The 19,702-nt window shown below is 38.7% G+C and overlaps 1 protein-coding gene across 1 annotated transcript in view; it reads left to right on the top strand.

Annotated features, from left to right (window-relative positions):
* The first annotated feature begins 4,065 nt into the window (after positions 1–4,065).
* Positions 4,066–19,702, top strand: part of nwk (FCH and double SH3 domains nervous wreck) — a 505,896-nt gene continuing 490,259 nt past the window's right edge. Inside the window, exon 1 of the mRNA XM_090389564.1 lies at positions 4,066–4,183. Coding sequence (XP_090245690.1) covers positions 4,163–4,183 — 21 coding nt within the window. The 5' untranslated portion in view covers positions 4,066–4,162. The remainder of the gene's footprint in view (positions 4,184–19,702) is intronic.

The following is a 19,702-nucleotide window of genomic DNA, read 5'->3' as shown; positions in this document are numbered from 1 at the left end:
ATCAGTGGCGTGAGAAATTTTTATGGACCTTTTTCACAAGGTGGCTGTATAAGCCGATCTCAGGTGAAGGGATCGTGGTTTTTTCTCCCAGAAACGTTGGATTTTTTTCCAGTAAACAGCAAGTCGACCACAGAACACACGTAATTTACAAACATATTATATTACAGCGCAATATGGACTAAGTTGCTGATGCACATAAAACTCCACAGCCACCAATCCTATTACTGCACAAATAGGAAGGTGATTATTCCTTTTTATAAGGAAATGGTTAGGCTATATGTTGAATATGTATGCAGGTCTGGAAGCCTGATTTAAGGGAGACTTGGATCTATTGGAATGGGTGTAGAGAAGGGGAGACTTGGATCTATTGGAATGGGTGTAGAGAAGAGTAACAAGATCGTGAGGGAGGAAAAGGGTGCTCTTAATAGTTTCGTATTAAGTTTTGCAAGTTGCAGCATCTGGAGACTTGGCACATGCGAGGAGATCTGACTGAGGTGTTAAAGCCTTGAATGTCATTATTTCTCTTACTCAGACTACACATACGAGGGAACATAAATTCAAATTGAGGAAGGATGGTTGCAGAACAGATGCACGGAGGTATGCCTTCTGCCAAAGGGTGGTTAATTGTTGAAACAAACTCCCATGTGGTGTGAATAAATTTAAGGAAGAACTAGATAACCCTGGGGGCTCACATCTGGTGAGTATGGGCTTGGCGCACTCAGGGTTCTGAGCTGGATATCATCATTCTTCTCTTTCTTGGTGATTCCCTTCTCTCTCTCTCTCTCTCTCTCTCTCTCTCTCTCTCTCTGGGTAACTCGGATATTTTTTTTGGCTGGTGAACATAAGCCCCAGGCTTCTTTGCACTATATGGCTAATAATAATAAATTGTTAGAGAGAATGTAAAGTGAAATAGGAGGTGCAGGCTTTTTTTTTTTTTGGTTGATGCTGTATAAGCTTGCTTTCTTGCATCATTTACCACTACTAATACTATTACTACTGATAATAATAATAGTAATAATAATAGTTATTGTATTGATAATAATATCAGATAAAGCTGGTTCTGTGGTGCCTGATGCCTGCCACAGAAATCTCCTAGCGTTAATATCCTAATAAATGTGCAGTCCCTAAACAACGTCACTCTTCGGCTATTTCATGCAAGTTTAGATTTAATTATCTTTTATAATATATATATTATTTATTTATTTTTTCCCAGTCTGTCCTGGATCCCTGGCCGTTTGATTGTGATGGACTGATTGCAACGTCACTCTATATAGCAAATCTTATAACTCCATAAAAATCAGAGAATATAATAAAAATAATATTAAAAATTATATATAAAAATTATATCATGTATACAGGGTGTTTCAGTTAAACGTTTCAGAACTTCTAAGAGGGGTAGGGTACATCCTGACAACTCGAAATCATATAGCAATGTGGGGTCGGAAATGCTTTCCTGAAGCGGTATTGTACACAGAAGTCGTCGTGCGACGTCGTGCAGCACAGATTCGATTTTCGGTCAATGAATGGGCCGGTATTATGGGAGATCACCTCATCGGACCTTACCTGTTACCGTGTCGTCTAACCGGACCTATCTACTTGATCTTTCTGCAGCAAGTATTGCCACAACTTTTGAGAGATGAACAGATTTCTACATCGACGCAACAGACAATGTGGTTCCAACACGATGGAGCCCCTGCCCATTATAGCGGAGATGTTCGTAACTACCTGGATGTCACATTTTGTCAACAGTGGATCGGACGTGGTGGTCCCGTGCGTTGGCCTGCTCGGTCACCCGACCTATCATGTCTTGATTTTTATTTCTGGGGTCATATGAAATCGCTAGTTTATGACACCCCCTGTTGACAATGCTGAGGAGCTGGTTGCAAGAATCGCAGTAGCTGCCGAAGAAATTCGAAATTCGCCTGGAGTATTCCAGAATGTTCGGATGTCCATGCGTCGGAGATGTGAGGCGTGCATTGTAGCCCGTGGAAGAAACTTCGAACACTTACTTTAATCCATGTACCTTTTGCTTCTTTTCATGTATTATTAAAACGATTTCTCACTTACGGTCTCTTTTCTTTATGGTGCTTCTGTGTACAACACCGCTTCAGGAAAGCATTTCCGACCCCACATTGCTATATGATTTCGAGTTGTCAGGATGTACCCTACCCCTCTTAGAAGTTCTGAAACGTTTAACTGAAACACCCTGTATAAGAGATTAAGCCTTTTTTGTAAACAATTATTTAAAACATGCAAATAAAATATGCCAACCCCCAACAGCGTCAGAAGTAAGAGCACGCGTAATAAATAATTGTTGTAGAAAATGTTTTATTCAGTTTGTCAATGAAGGAACTTAGATAATGTACACCACTTCTCAGAGTGGCTTGCTTTCATATTTCACATGCTAGCATGTCGTTGTTTGGACTAAACCACATCAAGTTTTGTGTGCGTTTGGTGACATTTCTGATGACAAAAGTCTTTCTAAAAGACATAAAACTAATTAATTGTTCAATTTGCTGAACGAAAGCAACCCACTCTGATGGACAGCTCCCATGTTACTTTACCGGGCCTGCACAAAATAACTCCAAGTTCCAGTTCAGATTATTATTTAGGCACCACAGCTTTTCACTCATATCCTTATGGTGTATGGCATTAGAAACTAGTTGAACAGCTACTCAGTCCTTGAATGGAAGGCTCTGCTTTATGTGCGAGTGCCAGTTTCTTTTGTTGCGGTAACTAAAAGAAGCAACCTGCTCCATTCACATATGGGTGAGTACGTGTACTCTTGTACATTCACGTACACTGTTGGTAAAACAGCTGTTCGCTGCCTATTGTGGTGTTTTAACACAAACCTATATACAATCGTATTTACAAGCTATTTTGAATCACCACAGTAATAGCAAAAAATTTTATATTTTTAAAAAAAAATTCAATTTTATATACTTTTTTAAAATTTGTTTCGGGCATACAAAAATATACAATCGTATTTACAAGTACTCTTGGAATAATATACACTATATTAAAATTAACACAGTAATAAAATCCCTTTCTAGGCATATTTTACAGTGAACAGCAGTGATTTCACTGATTTTAAGAAATCATTATATGATGAAAACAGATTCATAGTATTAGTGGCTAATAAATTTTAAAATTCGTAGATAGACCTAGTCGGTTCGAAAAGTGAGGTGAAGTAATTTGTTTTTAAAGACGTGTTGTAAGAAATGCAAGTTCTTTGTTTTAAACAGTATTATTTAAAAAAAAAATTAAAACTTTATACATGAATCTTAAATCCATCGTAATTGTTCACTGTGCTCAGGTATTTAGATTTAAATCTTCTAATTATAATAATTTTATCTGTGATATTTTGAAGTATTATCTATTAGAGTAATTAAGTTTTTTATTGTATGTAAAACAGGCTCAAATTGGGGTTCGAAATTTTGCTACTCAAATATTGTCAAGCTTTACAATGAACTTGAAGTATTTAAATATTACATCAGTGTTTCAAAATGATTTTATTTCTCTTTAAATTTCTCTCACATTTTCTAAACTATTTTTAAAATAAAACGCCATTTCAGGTTCAAAGCCACGCAATTGAAGGGGGGGGGGGTAAAGTCCCCAAACTGCGACCTTAATTATGCCACTAGCATAAAATATTTGCATATTATTATTAAAAGCATGTTTTCCCTCCTCTAGAAGTCGATAAAATCTCTGTTTCTCCTTCTACACACACTAGACATTAATGCTGATTTAGTATTCATCTAATGTGGGCTGATCCACTAAGGGACAGGGGTAATTGAGATAATTGTCGCTCTATGGTTCCCATTATCAAATCATATAGTGTCAGCACTTTTAATATGTTATTCCATGTTCTGGTTTCGCTGTTTGAAAAATACTTGACCCTTGTATTTGATCCAGAGTATATTGAAGTCCAATTAATGGTCCAATTTGTAAAATAATCAAATCTCAAGCAAAGGCAGATTTCATTCACGACATGGCCACCATGTGGAGCCACCAGGTATCAACAAATGGACACGCTTAACATTTCGTTTGGGTGGTATCGTATCGACTCCGTATGATAGCAGCAGTGCACTCTAAGGATGGCGACTGCAGTGCGGTAACAGAAGGGCGATATTGCTAACCCAGTAGGATTGAAAGTAAAAACATGCAACCGCCTCCTAGAAAGGTGAGAATTTATTTTCTGTATTAAGGAGTGTATACTTAATGAAATGTTATGGCAAAGAATTAAGAATTCTCTTGACTGCAGCTGCAAGAAGTTTTTTTTTTTATGTCCTCAAAGCAACCACTGCAGCGATGACTTATTAGCATTATCTTTTTCGGTGTTTGTACGGTTACTAAATGATAGTTAAATTTGAACGCCTTTTCTTGTAGTATTTCCTTATTCTTTCCATTAATATGTCCAATCCTTCCTTAAATTTATTCAAGAATTTTTTTTCTCCGAACAATTGATTACTCTTTGGCTAAATGAATTTTCACACATTTATTTTGCAACCATCCTTTTCCAATTTTCACATTTAAATTTGAAACTTGTGTTTCATCACTTCGCTGATGCTTAATTTCCATTGACTGCAATTTACAGAACCCGAGTTTTCAGCTAAAAATATCCCTCTGTCCCAAACTAATCTTGGTACTCTTCTCTGTACCCTTTCAAACAGATCCTTGTCCTTCCTAAAACGAGATTTCCAAACCTGTATATAGTACGGTATTCAGATGTTGCCCAACTATTGACCTACAACTGGACAATCACCTTTCTCTGCTTGTAAAGTCCCTACATATTATCCCAATGTCATATCGGACTGTTCAATTACTCTTAGATCTTTTTTTTTATTCTACTTGAGTTCAGTGCCATCTAAATATACCATTAAAAAATATTGCATTTAACATAGTGTATTTATCTTTAAATCATACGTGTTTAGATTGTACATGGGGCGCCACTCAATATTTGAGAATTTATTTATTTAAAACAAAGATTCAATTAAATTACCTAATTTTGCATCATGTCTCTTCAAAGTAGTTTCCTTGGGACTTAATATACTTCAATGATTCGACCTGTTAATATCTCCTACGATTTTTATTGAATTCTCAAAGAAATCTTAAATTTCTTTCCTATGAATTTCAGCTGCATTCACCATGGGCATTTAATCCTTTGCAGAAACTGTCGGACTGACTAGCTCTCTTTGAACCTTGAAACCGCCTGAATTTGATAAAGCGCGTCTTCTCTAAGGTATAACGTGTCCAGTGAAGGTTTACGCAGAGTGTGCCAAAGGGCCCACAACTTTTGTAATTCCCAAAAAATCGAATTTTTTTCTAGAATTTTATTGATACATCGCTAATAATAATGGATCGAATTTTTTAAAAAGGCAGACTGTCACAACCTACTAAAATTGCAGAGTGTCTGATCGATTTGGTTTCTTTTAGCAGTGCCAGAGTGGAAAGGATATTTTGAATTATGAAAAATTTGTGGACTGATGAATGGAAACCGGCAAAATGTGTAGTCCGTAAAAGTGGAACTACAAATTGGAATGAATTGCGAATTTGTATATTTTGTTAGAACGCAGCCGAAATTAGTGGCTGCAAAGACAAACAAATAATTTAATATTCACTTAAATTTAAAACTTGAACCCAGCAATATGTAATTTGTGAATGGTCCCTCAGATGGGAATATTCTATAGGAGGGGGAGGACTGAAAGGTTTTTAGATAGCAATATAGATCGCAAAGGTTTTCGTGAAAGACGATATTGCTAATCTGCCGTGACTCTTGAGAGTTCACGGAAATTTTCAGGTTTGCAACTACATTCTTCTCCTTTTACAGAGGGCGATGAAGTGTGGAATGCGAACGAAGGACTGTTGAATCGAGCATCGTGCAGTCACTGAGTACCTTCATTTAAAGGGAATGTCGCAGAAATTAATTCATGAAGACATGCAGCAAATATTAGGGGAATCTTGTGTTTCATACTCCACGGTCAAAAACTGGGTTGCAGAATTTAAGCTTGGACGAGAGGGTATTGAAGATGCCCGTCACAGTCAGTGGGAGGCCTGTTACTATGTCGACACCCGCAAATGTGAATGTCATTCATGACCCTGATAATTCAAGGCCATAGAATAACATTGAAGCACGTTCAGACAACATTCAATATCTCCCATGAGCGAGCTCACGGTATTGTGGTGAAGGTTTCTTCGAGGTAGGTTCTTAAAGCACTGAATGAAGTTCATAAGCGGAAAGGAATGAGATGTTGTCATGAGACTGAAGATTTTAAAGCTAATGAAGCTCAGTTTTGGAGGCGATATGTCATTATGGACGAAATATGGTGCACCACTTCGACCTTGAAACAAAACTAACAATCGGAACAGTGGAAGCATCGGTCTTCTCCCCATCCTAAAAAGTTTGAGTGCACAAGTCGTCAGGGAAAGCCATGGCATCCGTCTTCTGTGATCATAATTGATGTCCTGGAACGACTTGCCACTATCAATGCGTGTAAGTCTAACCTACTGAGATGCTTCCGCGGGAATTAAAGCTCAAGGGACGGGGAAATTGGCCCCATTGGACTATTATCAATTTCTAAATCTCAAAAAGGACTTGAAAGGACAGAAATTCGACATTATTAACGGCATCCATAACAATTCTGTCATGGATGCTGTTAACAACGGTTTGAGTCAAAATCTGAATTTTATTTGGGCGGGTTGCGAAACTAGTGGATCGTGCCAAAAATTGTTGACTTAAAGGGAGAGAAGGGACTGTGTTGAAAAATAAATGGATTTTCACAACTTTCTAGCATTTCTCCTAAGAGAGATTAGAAACTTTTCACTTTACCCTTGTAGATGATCAAAATGTTCCCAGACTGAATTTTCAGGATGGTTGTTTATTTATTAGTATTAAAAGATGAAATGCACAAGGCATAATTATATATGGGTTTTAAGTAATTAATTACATAATATTGGTGTATATACACCATAGTTTACCCATAAATTTAACACAAATTTGTACACTAAATACGTAGTGTACAAATGTCCCTATTAAAACGATGCCTTTTACAATACATACATAGTTTAAATTTATGGGTAAACTATGGTGTATCTACACCAATATATAGTTAATTAGTTATTTATTAGGGTAACATGGGAAACTCGTGGCGCGAGCTTCACAGTTTGAGAGATTAGTGCCTTACTCAGACGAACGTAAGTCTTAAATGTTATATTAATTATCTGCCTCGGTTATCTTTTATTTAAAGGTTATTCCCTAATTTCTCACTTATTCGGGTTTTAAAGTTCCGTGTATATACAGCACTCATGCCTGTACATACCACGTAACCTTCACTTGTGAATCATGCCGAAAGATCTGAACTTTGGGTTTTCTGGACGTCTCAATGTATTGCTTCCAACGGCAAGGTGGCCCCTGAAGAGTGTAATATAGGAACATTTATATATAAATGGAAATCGGAAGGCTGGCAATACGGTTTTGTGTTCTGTGGTCGATTTGCTGTTTTCTGGTGAAAAAACCATCCTAGAAAGACTAACCCAGCCGCGCTTTGAAAAAAGCTCATAAAAATTCCTCACGTCATTGACGAGATTCTAATTTGGGTCTTTTCCACCCGATGTGGGAAGGACGGTGATTATACCTATTGTACTACCCACGAGGGCGGATCATGTGTAAACATGAGCAAGATTCTGAGATGGATCGCAGAGTAGGAGGCAGAGGATTGTGATTAATGGTTACGCTTAATTTTTTTTAATGTTAGAAGTGGGGTGCCACAAGGATCAGTATCACTATCATTTCTGATTTTCATGACCGACATCGACGAAAGGACAGAGCGGGTGATGTCAATTTGAAGATGTAAAGATTGGGAGAATCGATAATGATCAGTCCCAAGCAGCGCCACTTGAGGATAACTTGAACAAACTTCAAGGATGGCCTTTTAATTCAAAATGCAAGGCACTTGGAGATGAAGAAATGTTCGATGAAAATGATTTAGCAAAAACATGACTCAGTTCCTCATGGGTGCTTACTATATAAGCTGGAACCTATGTACTGCTGCTGTTGTAGCGTTTTAGGCGCATCAGCAACTATCGAAAATTGCTTGTAGGGCTTTAATCTTACTGTATGATTTTCCAGAACTAGGGATTATAAATTCAGATTATACGGAAAGAGGTTCGGACTGGATTATAGGTTGTTATTGCAGGGTTTTATGCGCATCAGCGGTATATTACGTCTGCAGAAGTGTATGGTCATGGGTGACTTTCATGCCCTGTGGGCGGAAAAACCCGGAATAATTCACTGAGAAAGCCCTACTCCCTCATCTTAGATTGGCTAACTACATCCTCGATTGAAAAGAACTTCAGAAAATTCCTCCAGTCATAGATGGGAATCGAACCTAGAACTCTCCAAATGAATGATTACTGGCGAACCCACTATAATCTCACGGAGTCGGTTACATTTTATTATTGTTTATTTATCTATTTCATTTATTTATTATTTTTTTTGGGCCGATGCAGCAAAATTTCAGAACTTTCTTGGGGCGCCTCCGTAGCCAGGTGGGAAGGAGCAGCGGTGCGTAGCACACGCTTCTTGATTAGACCGGGGTTCGAGCCCGTCACCACCAAATACGGAAGATGCGGAAAGGTCAGGAAATGACCACCGCATCTCCCGGAGCAATATGGCCTTAGTTGCTAATGCTCCTAAAAACCAAATAACAAACAAACAGAACTTTCTTGCATCATACAGCTAATACTAAAAAATTGGATAGTGACTTCATCCTAATGATAATTCACTTTCGATCCACCTCGATTACTTTTCTATTAAGTGTTTGAAAATGCATCTTCTAGGATCTGCCACATTAAATTTTCGTAAAGACCATATCACACGCATTATGCAACTGAAAGAGATTCGTGTGTCAAACCTCGATTAACCCAAAGAACTTACATGCTGGAGTTGCGAACAAGTTATGTATGCAGGACTCGACATCCACATCTGACAGTCACAGCCACATCTATTATAATAAAGGTTACAGTAAGCGTTGAATCTGGATGCAAGCACGAGCTCTTTTCACCATATTTAATGAGACTTGACATGGCGTTTGAACAGTTATCTTTGAAATTGCTGATTCAGTACCGGAACTTAATTCTTACAACGTAAAGGTTGCTAATGGTAACACTGTTCATTCCTTTCATTGGGTGGCCAAGTTTTAAGTGACTGAACATCTTGTGATATTAAAGAAACCTAACAAGTTTATGAAAACGATCTGTTTTTCTGTGTACACTGGAAGTGGAGTTAACTTGTAACGCAGAAAAGAACACGATGAATAAAACGAAAAAATAAAATAAAAATATATGAATAGAGAAGATGTATTCCTCGCCCGCGCAAACAACAAATCCCAACGTTGTGCTCAATTGTGCTTCCTCTAAAATATGAGATGTAATGCCCGCTCATGCATTACAACATCTCAAACTGTCTTCAGGAAAAGGTTGAAGTTAACTGATATTGATTACTCTCTCTCTCTCTCTCTCTCTCTCTCTCTCCTCTTAATTAGATTAAGAAAGAGGGAGGCACTCTCTCTTTTCATTAATCATGAAATTGTTCAGTTCCGAAAATGCTGTCTGGACCAGCAGTACTGTAGCAATGAAAAATCACTCCCATATGTGAATATTTATTCAAATAAAAATAAAAAAACAGCAAACTCTCATGAACCATCTGTTTAGAATTGTCAGCCTAAACAGATGTTGTGGAAGTTATTCTATAGCGGATCCATCATTTCTCCCTCCTTCCTTCTGGTGTTTAAATCTACGAACTACTCTGCGTTCCTGTTCTTATTCTTCTTGTCCATAGTCTGATTTCGTGAAATTTATCTTTATTCCAAACCAATTATTCATGGCGTTCAGTCCCCACTCCCTGGTAATTTATAATTGTCGTGTGCGACTTTCTTTTCCTCACTAATTTCATCAATCCATCAGCTTCTTTCACTCTAAAATATTTGGCAGTTACTTCCATTAAAATAATCTCCAGCCTCCTGTACAATTTGATCCCAAACTGGGGAAGCGTTTGGAATGGAAGAATGGTCTCGTTGAAGAATAGCAAGGACGTGATCCAATCTTCTGCTCTCAATATGTCTTGTGCGATCTTAAAGAGTTCCTCTTCTTGTGGAACAAATAAGTTGCAGAGTCTCGTGTCCGGAGACTAAGAGGCAGAACGGTGTTAAAGGATTTCCCGTTTCCATCTTTCATAATACGCTGATCAGTACTCATATGGCATGCTGCTAATGAAGTTCCAGCAAGCACCGATACAGTCTCGGAGTGGTATCGTGTTACTACTAAGTAACGTTACTCGTGGTGGCAGTCTTACAATTTGATCAATGTCTTTCATTAGCTAACGTTTTTCTTTTTCTACCTGTACTCTTAAATATTGATGTAAGCCATAGCTATGCTGTATTATATACAGACTTTGAACATATATTGTGTTTTTTCTTTGAAAATTAACAGTTCAGGTAAAACCTAGCCAACACATCAGGACGCATGATCTGATTACATGTAATAATTCTGTTGGGTTTCCTGAAATAGATTAAAGGAACTTTTATTGATAGTAAGAAGAGAAAATTGAACGTAAAGAATCGCTTCAGGTGGTGAGATTAAACATGAGAAAAATATATAACGTGCCAATCACGCAACATGTTGAATTAAATTCCTTGAGAGGAGTTAAGGTTTGCCATTCGTTTTAGAAAATGTACACCATGCTCATCCAATCTTTTCCTCTTCACTCAGTGTTGAAGTGATGCGTGTAACTGTTTGAGGTATCCCTGACTATGAGTGAAGCACTCATTTCCTCTCCGTTTCTTTCCACCAAGATAGGAACTTTTGCGGAAATTCATAGAAATGCCAGTTTGCCGTTCTTTCCATTACGTGAACTGAAATTCTGTCAAACTTCCCCTGAAGGCCTAAGATTTTTTTTGAAGTACATTCTTTTGCGAGATGGAAGCCACTATTGACATTATATGCTGCAATGAATAAGACAATTGGGTCCTACGTTAAACTTGTCTCTTGTCATCCCTCTACATAGTTTGAGATAACAGATGTGGCTGTGACTTTAAATTGAGATATGAAAAAGGCTCAACAGATGAGCCTTTTTCATATCTCAATTTAAAATTTTTCCCTCCTTATAAATTGATGCTTGTCAAGTTAATTATTTTAGCTTATGAAGCTGATACTGAAATTTATGGTTCCAGGTGGTGGAACCATAAAAAACAGCTTAAAAGTTAATATTTATCTATTTAGAGAACACATTGCGTATAGTATGGTAAACCACTCCATTAGAAATCTTAAATTAAATTGTACGCAATATTATTATAATAAAATAGCTACATAATTTTTATTTATTTATAAAATAAACTTGGAGTGCAGTAAAAGGAAACTCATTCTGATGGCGAATATCTATTAAAATCAACTTAACTATGTACTGCATTGATTGAAGTAAATTTTCGTGTATATAAAGTATTGCAAATCTAAATTTTATGAATATAAAAAATTAATTTTCTAAGTAATTTTATACCATCTACAGTAAGATCCGTCTTTCAAGCCTTTGTGTATCCCCTGATTAAATACCAGTCTCAGGCATTGTTTATCGGGGAAGTTGCAAAGGATTATGAAAACCGGTGGTATCCGGATATTTTGGGGATGTGTTCTTGAACCGGGGTAGCGCCCAGCATAAGCCCAACCCCACCTTGGATGCCTGTGATAGTTTAAAGTGCGTTTAGGGTCAAACGGCACCAGGAGTTTCCCCCATATCCGCGTTGTTTTCATTGTGGGTGAACCAGTTTGCTGGGAAATGCCAGAGATTTAAAAGTGTATGGATATTCCCCTGCTGAGGCCCAATGTTTCCCCACTTTCGGCCCGTGGAGGCAGACCGGGAAACACCAGTAGACTTAGATTTACTCTGGCAGGTCCTGAGACAGACGTTAAACAAAAAAAAAAAAAAAAAAGAGAGAGAGAAGAGAGAATTTATTTTGGTGAATTCGATGAGGAATAACGCTAAATTTTTGAAAGGCCGAGTGTATGGGCGAAAAACGTAATTTGAAGATGATTACATCAATTCCGACGTGTAGGGCATTCGTTTGTGTATGTGCAGGTAGAGTGGGTGGGGAGACTGAAGTTTGGGGGCAAAAGGCAGAAGTATGGAGTCGAAAGAGGCGACCCCAAGTCACAGTGGGGAATGCCCTACCAGAAGGGAAAGTGGGAGCGGCGAGGAGGGGAGAAGACAGTAAGACTGTCTCCTCCCCACCGCCTGGGATAGGGGTATTAAAGATGGAGGCTAGGGTGCCCTCTTCAAGTCGCCAAATGGCGTTTGGCAGCTGCGCTGTGTTAAGTCTCTTTTCTTCAGTGTCGAGTCGATTTCAGTCCAGTCGCTCATGGGGTAAGCCCCGTCCTTGTGTTTTCACTTTCTTGTCTCAGGGTTTTTCTCTGTAGTAACTCCATTGGATAGTATTTTATGGTCTTGTACAGTTTAACTTGTAGTGGTCTTTCGTCAGACACGATTTATGGTAATTAGCAGTTTTCTCCTCTAGAAGAGGTCCTGCACATGTCGAGAAAGTGCTTTGTGTTCCTATTCTGTGTCAATGAACTGGGATTCCAGTCCTTTCGGAAGGTAGTGTATCTTTGTGATCAGGATGCTTCTGAGATCTTCATATTCTGGGCAGTCGTAGACCAAGTAGTTCCGGTTCTCGACCTCCCCACACGTGCAGTTGGGGTCCTCAACAAGTCTGAACCCGAGCAGCTTCTCGTTAAAGGGACCATGACCAGTAAGCAGCAAAGTCAAGTGCATCCCCGTAAAGTACCAGGCCGGTTGCTTGGAGTATATTTTGCTGGGGTATGGGGAGGAATTTTAGTGTGATTTCTCCTTTTGTTGTATCGGTCCATCTTTGTTGCCACTCTCGGAGTAGGTAAGCCTGTAATCGGACTTTTTCTGTTTTTGTATCGCTGGGTCAATTATGAAATCCTGGAAGGTGGCAGCGATCTCCCCCCCCACCAGCGTGCAGGAAAAGCAAGCCAGTTTTATAGCCTCCGAATAGAGGGGAAGCGCTCCAGCAAGCTACTTTTACTTTCCTGCAACGCTGGTGTGCTTACTGTTCTGCATACTCGTGTGGTTGTTAATAAAATGGTCCATTGTATTATATCCAGAATTCTCCTATTAACTGCAAAACGTCGTTTTGCTGTACCACACTGTCGCAGCATAAGTTATCGCAGGGATGAAAGTTGCCTTATAATACAACATCAGTGTTGTTTTTTTTATCCCAGTATTTTCTCGTAGCCCTTGCCACCAGTGCCGAGTAACGTCTTATCTTGGTCCTTATATATTGTAGGTGAGGTTGAAAGGATAAGTTTTTGTCTAGGAAAGTCAATTTTGCGAGTTTAATGGTCACACCTATTTTAATTTGGGGTGGACGCCGTATTTGCAGGGTTCCTTTTAGTAGAATAGATGTGGTTTTCTTCGGTGAAATTTTTAACTGGTTTCTTGTAGCCCAGTGTTGTAGTTTCTGTACCTTTTTTTTTTTTTTCTGTACTGGTTTCCAGTTGGGCTCTAGATTCAGCCTCAATGGTAAGAATAAGGTCTTCCGGGAAGGCCTGGGCCCCGACCATCTCCAGGTTCAGGAGCTTGTCGAGGACTATTTTCCAAGGAGTGGCCTCAAGACAGACCCCTGTGTACAGATCTTGTGACTTTTTGGTAGTTAGCATTTATTTCTACTTTCCTGCAAGATAGGTAGTCCTCCTATTACCTTGTATAGGTTGATAGGGACTGCAGCCTCCCTTAGTCTGCCCAGGATGCTCGGCCACCATAGTGAGTCGAACGCCCCGGCAAAATCAATTGAAATGACTAGTAAGTTTTTTTTTTTTTTTTTTCTGCATTCCTGCGCCTTCCGAAACAGGTTTCCAAGTGCATCCACTAGGGAGGAACCCGGCTTAAATCGGAACTGATTCCTAGCCGCCAGGTGCCCTCTAATAATAAAAAGTTTGCGAATTAATGAAGTTAGATGTTAACTATATATTCCCAAAACAACTCGTCGTCTTCCAATGTGGCCCAGGGAAGCTAAATGGTTGGATGGATACCCCTAGCGTAGAGATTTCATAAATAAATAAATAAATAAATAAATATTCATTTATTGCAAATACAGCAAGCCCATCACAGCACATGGCTAGGGGCAGATAAGAATACAAAGGAAACGATATAAAGTATATGTACATAGCAAATTTTATATAGATATTAACAATGGCTAGGAATTTTAGTTATGAATTTAGAAAATTGCAGAACAGGGCATTTAGCTTTCAGTTGCAATTACTGGGTTGGATTGTTTTTCTTCATTTCATCGGGGATCTGACTCATGTAGGCTTCAGAGTTGATTAACCTGTTGCAATCAATGTTGTGATGATTTATGAGATGAAGAGATGCATTGGGAAACATTCTGTCCATTTGTTTGAGCCTGGAGAGATTGGATTTGAATCGCTGGTTTCTTGCATTTTCCCTGTTGGGGGCAGCTATTATATTGGCTAAGTTTGGTGAATCGCATGCAGAGGTGATTAACTTTGCAAGAAGCATGACTCCAGACTCGATCATCTGTTGCAGAGGCTTTATTTTTAGGTTTTTATAAAGCTGTTGCCTGGGTATTGTATGGGGAAAACGAAGCTTATTATTGAGCCATCTAAGAACCCAGTATTCTAGGGCAAGGAATTTCTTGACGGTTACTTGAGGAGCACCAGACCAGGTTTCGGAAGCATAGGACAGAATGGGCAAGATGCATCTTTGAACATGCTTAATGACTGTTTTTCTGTCTTGAATCGCTGCTGTTTCTTGTTTGATTAACCATTTTGCTTTTTGAATTTTTTGAGCAACATATAAATAGTGGGCATTAAAGGAGCGATTTTTATCAAAAACAACTCCAAGGCCTTTGTGAGCGTAAACATTTGGGATTGGGACATCTGCAATTTTTATTTCTGTCTTGAATCGCTGCTGTTTCTTGTTTGATTAACCATTTTGCTTTTTGAATTTTTTGAGCAACATATAAATAGTGGGCATTAAAGGAGCGATTTTTATCAAAAACAACTCCAAGGCCTTTGTGAGCGTAAACATTTGGGATTGGGACATCTGCAATTTTTATTTCTATGTGGTTGTGTTGTTTCTGAAGGGAATAAGTAATTTGAGCAGATTTGCTTGCATTTATATTCAGATTGAGATCTTTCAGGTACTTTATGATTTCACAAATATGTGAATTCGCATCATTGATAACTTTGCGAATATCATCACTGGCTTTGGAGGTTATAAATAACTTTAAATCATCAGCATATGCCAGTAGATTTGGATTTTCTTGTAGAAGTGGGTGAAGAGATGCTGGAAATATAGTACTGGAGAGAACGGCTCCTTGGGGAATGTCTGTTGAGGTTGTAACGAGAGAATATCGTCAGTACTAGTGGGGAAGAGGAGAAGTCTGCAATTCAGGCTGTATTGAAGATAGGAAATAATCATTGTGTCAACGAGAAAGTGATTTTTTAGTATTTGAAAAGCTTTTTTGAGATCTATGTTGTCGAAAGCACCTCTGATGTCAAAATAAAATACATCGCATTGTGCCTTATCTTGAAACGCAGTTTGGATGCGTACAATGGTGTCAGCTAGGCTTGTTGTTGTGGAGCGCCCTCTGGGACCAAAATGCATATTGACAGGTGCATTGGCGAAGATTGCATGTTGAAGATATGGGAGCACGATTTTTTCAATAATTTTAGTGATTATTGACGAGACAGCAATTGGTCGATGGCCGGGATGGTTATTTCTGCAAGCTTTTTTAGGAACCAGCGTATCCTGAAAGTTTTCCACTGTCTTGGAAGGAATGGCTCGCAGATGCACCTGCAAATGATATGCACTAACGAATCAATGATGTATACGCAGGACAATCTAATAATAAAACCAGGGATGCCGTCAGGACCTTCACTACTATCAGGGCGTATTTGGTTTAACTGCACGCTGAACTGTATTTTTGTTCACAAGTTGGTTAATTAGCAGGGCTTGATTCGGAGACACATCATGTTGCACTTTGTCCGCTTGTTCATAGGAATTAAATGCTATAAATCTGTTTTGTATACCTTCAGTGAAAATGTCAGATCTGCTTGTTTCCATATTGCATCTTATCCATTCAAAAAATAGATCATGCTGTAAGGTAGCTGTTGTTTTTGTAGAAAGTGCTCTTTTATTGTGCTTTAGCGTGGACATAACATAATTTTTGTATGACTGAATTTTTTTGAATTGAAACAAAGCTCTGCTCTTTTTATATTTTATGTGTGCTGATGAAGTGCCGTATTTCTTCCACTGTCTGTGGTACTTTTGCTTACTTTTAAAGTATGGTTTCAGGTGGGATTTGAACCAAGGTTCGGAGTGAGAAGATATTCTAACAAGTTTGGATGCCGACTCTGTTTTCAGTTGATTCAGCCATTTTATAAGAAGAAAGGTGGCGTCCTGTATAGGAATATTTTTGAGAGCATCCCACGGGTAGTATTTCAAGAGTTTCAAAAACTTTTCTTTCTGAAGGAATTTAATTGATGATATTCCTTTAGTGATTTCCAGAGGGGGGGGGGGCGAGAATTCCCGCAGCAAACTGTTGCTTGCAGTTCTATACTTTTGTCAGATTTAAATGTAATGTTCGTACTAAGTTTTTCATGCAGTGAAAAGTTAGAGTACACAAGATCAAGCGCTTGATTACCGCTTGTAACAGGGACGTTGAATTTTTTTGCTCCTAGAACTAAAAATGAGTCGGACAGCAGCTTCATTTGTAGATTATATTTGGGCAGGGGAAGGTTAAAGTCGCCCATTATAATGATTAGCGTGAGGCTTAAGAACAGTGGTGATCCAGGATATTACTTCATTAATGATGTCATCAGTAGGTCCAGGCGGAATATAAATATTATAAATTTGAAGCAGAGAATCCTTAACTTGGATTAGTAGGGAAATTCCTTCAGAGTTGAAAGTATTAGAGTTGTACGTGTTCAAAACTTTAAAATTGGATTTTAAAATTATTGCTGTCCCACCACCTCTACGATTAATTCTTGATGTCATCAATGGCGTGTAGCTGAGATTCTTCGGCAGTAGAAAAACATCTTGTAAAGATTCCTGCATCCACGTTTCAACTAAACATATGATGTCATGCGATTCTTCAACCATTAATGAAATAAGCGTAGATAGTTTATTTTTTATGCTTCTTACATTTTGAAGAAAAATGCTGAGATGGACATTTGTGTTAGAAGGATGTTTGCAAACAGATGTATTAGATGGCAAGTTAAATGATGGATTAGGATGAGAATTAGGAATATTATTCTCTAGCTATGCAGAGAATTCAGCAGACTGAGAATTAGTTGGTAACTTTTCACTAGAGTTGTTGACCGATCCTCCAATAGCTCCATAAAATGGCATCACGAGTAGACCATTTGGCCAGAAAGCAGGATTTAGATAGTGTTGTAGATCACAATCCTTTAGCTCAATTCTAAATGAAGAATACGTGGGATGTTTCGTTCTTATTTTGAACGCTCTACCTGAAATTTCTAGCTCTAATAGAAGCTGGTTCATCTTTCGCCTCAAAGGTGGTACTTGTGCATATGTCCATTCTGATATTCTCTGTCAGAGACTTGGCAATTTGGAATCTCCTCTCTTTCATCTTCTCTGGCTTAACATCTCTCTACCTCATTGTGTCAAATTCATCTGTTGACTCTACCGTTCTCCCAAATCCACTAATCACTTGGAGCTCTTTGATTTCCTCTCTTTGCAACTTGACTTTCTCCAGTCCAACTTTCCTAACAGTGAGGTAATTTTCCTTGGTGATTTTAATGTTCACAACTTCAGCTGGTTTCCGTTTTCTAGTCACATCGGCCCAGCTAGTCGAGATGCTGAGGCTCTTGTAATTACTAATGACGTTGCACAGGTTTTTCATTTACCTACAAGAATAACGGACAATCCTAATCATACAGCCAATAAGCTTGATATTTTTCTCACAAACAACCCTTCTAAGTACACGGTCGAAGTGAGAGGTCCTTCAGGCACCTCAGATCACAACTTGGTGATTCTCTTCTCCAATGGAACCTTTATCTCATGGCATTTCACAACGTCCTGCTGTTTGGCATTACAAAAATGCAAAACGGGATGACCTGCGAGACTTCTTTTATTCTTTTCCTTGGTTGGATTATTATTTCAATACTTCTGATGTCAACGTTTGCTCAGATAGCGTCAGTGAAATTATTCTTGCAGGAATGGAATCCTTTATCCCACACGCCACTTTAAAATCTCGTCCTTTATCTAAACCTTGGTTTTCCAATAAATGTGCTAAGGCTCTTCAAGAGAAGAATATTGCATATCGTAATTGGCTTGTTTCTAATTCTCCACTTTCATTTTCTGCGTACACCAAAGCTCGCAACAATTGTAAAGCAGTTATTAATCAATCCAAACCAGAGTTTGAACAGGCTAAGAGTAGAAAACTTGCTTCTTGCCCTAATGGTAGCCGAGCATTCTGGTCTCTTGCCAAAGCTATTGGCCGCAACTTTTGCCCATCTCTGCTCCCACCTCTGTCCAAACCAGATGGTTCTGTTATCACTTCAGCCAAGAATAAAGCTGACCTGCTGGCATCTCATTTTTCTTCCAACTCATGTATTAATGATCTTGGTAAAACACCTCCCACCATTCCCAACACGCTCCATTCAATGCCCCCTGTGGTCTTCCGTCAAAAGGATGTCAGAAGGATTTTTACGAATCTTGATGTTAAGAAAGCTCCAGGTCCCGATGGTATTTCTCCACTAGTCCTCAAAACCTGTGCTCCTGAACTTACTCCTATTCTTTGCCGCCTTTTTTCACTTTCTTATTCCAAAGGTGTTTTTCTTTCTGCTTGGAAATTTGCTCATATCTAGCCAGTTCCTAAAAAGGGAGGGTGACAAACCCCTCCCATCCAATTTATCGTCCCATTGCAATTACTTCTACTCTTTCTAAATAATGGAGAAATCAATTAACCGCCTACTCTAAAACTACCTACAAACCTTCCGTCTGATCAACGGTCGCCAGTATGGATTCCACCAGTGTCGATCCACTGGTGATATACTCGCTTATGTTACCCATTTATGCACTAATTCAATGGAAAGGCTCGGTGAAACACAAGTAGTTGCTCTTGACATCTCAAAGGCTTTCCATCGTGTTTGGCATAAAGGTCTTCTAAACAAGCTTCCATCTTATGGTTTGTCAACTGTTTTTAGTAATTGGTTATCCAGTTTTCTCTCTGATCGCTCACTGAGGGTGATGGTTGATGGCACTCTGTCTTCTAACTTCTCCACTAATGCCGGTCCGCACCCCAAGGTTCAGTTCTTTTCCCCACTCTTTTCCTCTTGTATATTAATGACCTTCTCCCATTGACTGGAAATCCTATACATAGTTTTACCGATGATAGCACATTGCATTCCACTTTCCATTTTGAAAAACCTTGCCCTGCTCAATCAGCTTTAACTTCTAGAAATTTTGCTACCAATTCCTTAAATGCCGATCTTCAGATACAGGGGCAAAGACAACTTAGTTAATTTCAAACCTTCTACAACTCAGTCTTGTCTTATATCTCTCAAAAAGAAACCTTCTGCTCCTATGCTTATCATTAGTGACACTCCGATTTCTAGACAAAAATGATACATCTCTTTGGGG

The sequence above is a fragment of the Mastigoproctus giganteus genome, chromosome 2 (genome assembly GCF_048544385.1).
Source record: "Mastigoproctus giganteus isolate SK-2022 chromosome 2, ASM4854438v1, whole genome shotgun sequence".
Lineage (NCBI taxonomy): Eukaryota > Metazoa > Arthropoda > Arachnida > Uropygi > Thelyphonidae > Mastigoproctus > Mastigoproctus giganteus.
Note: the sequence above shows the minus strand (reverse complement) of the source record. Positions and strands in the feature narration are given on the sequence as shown.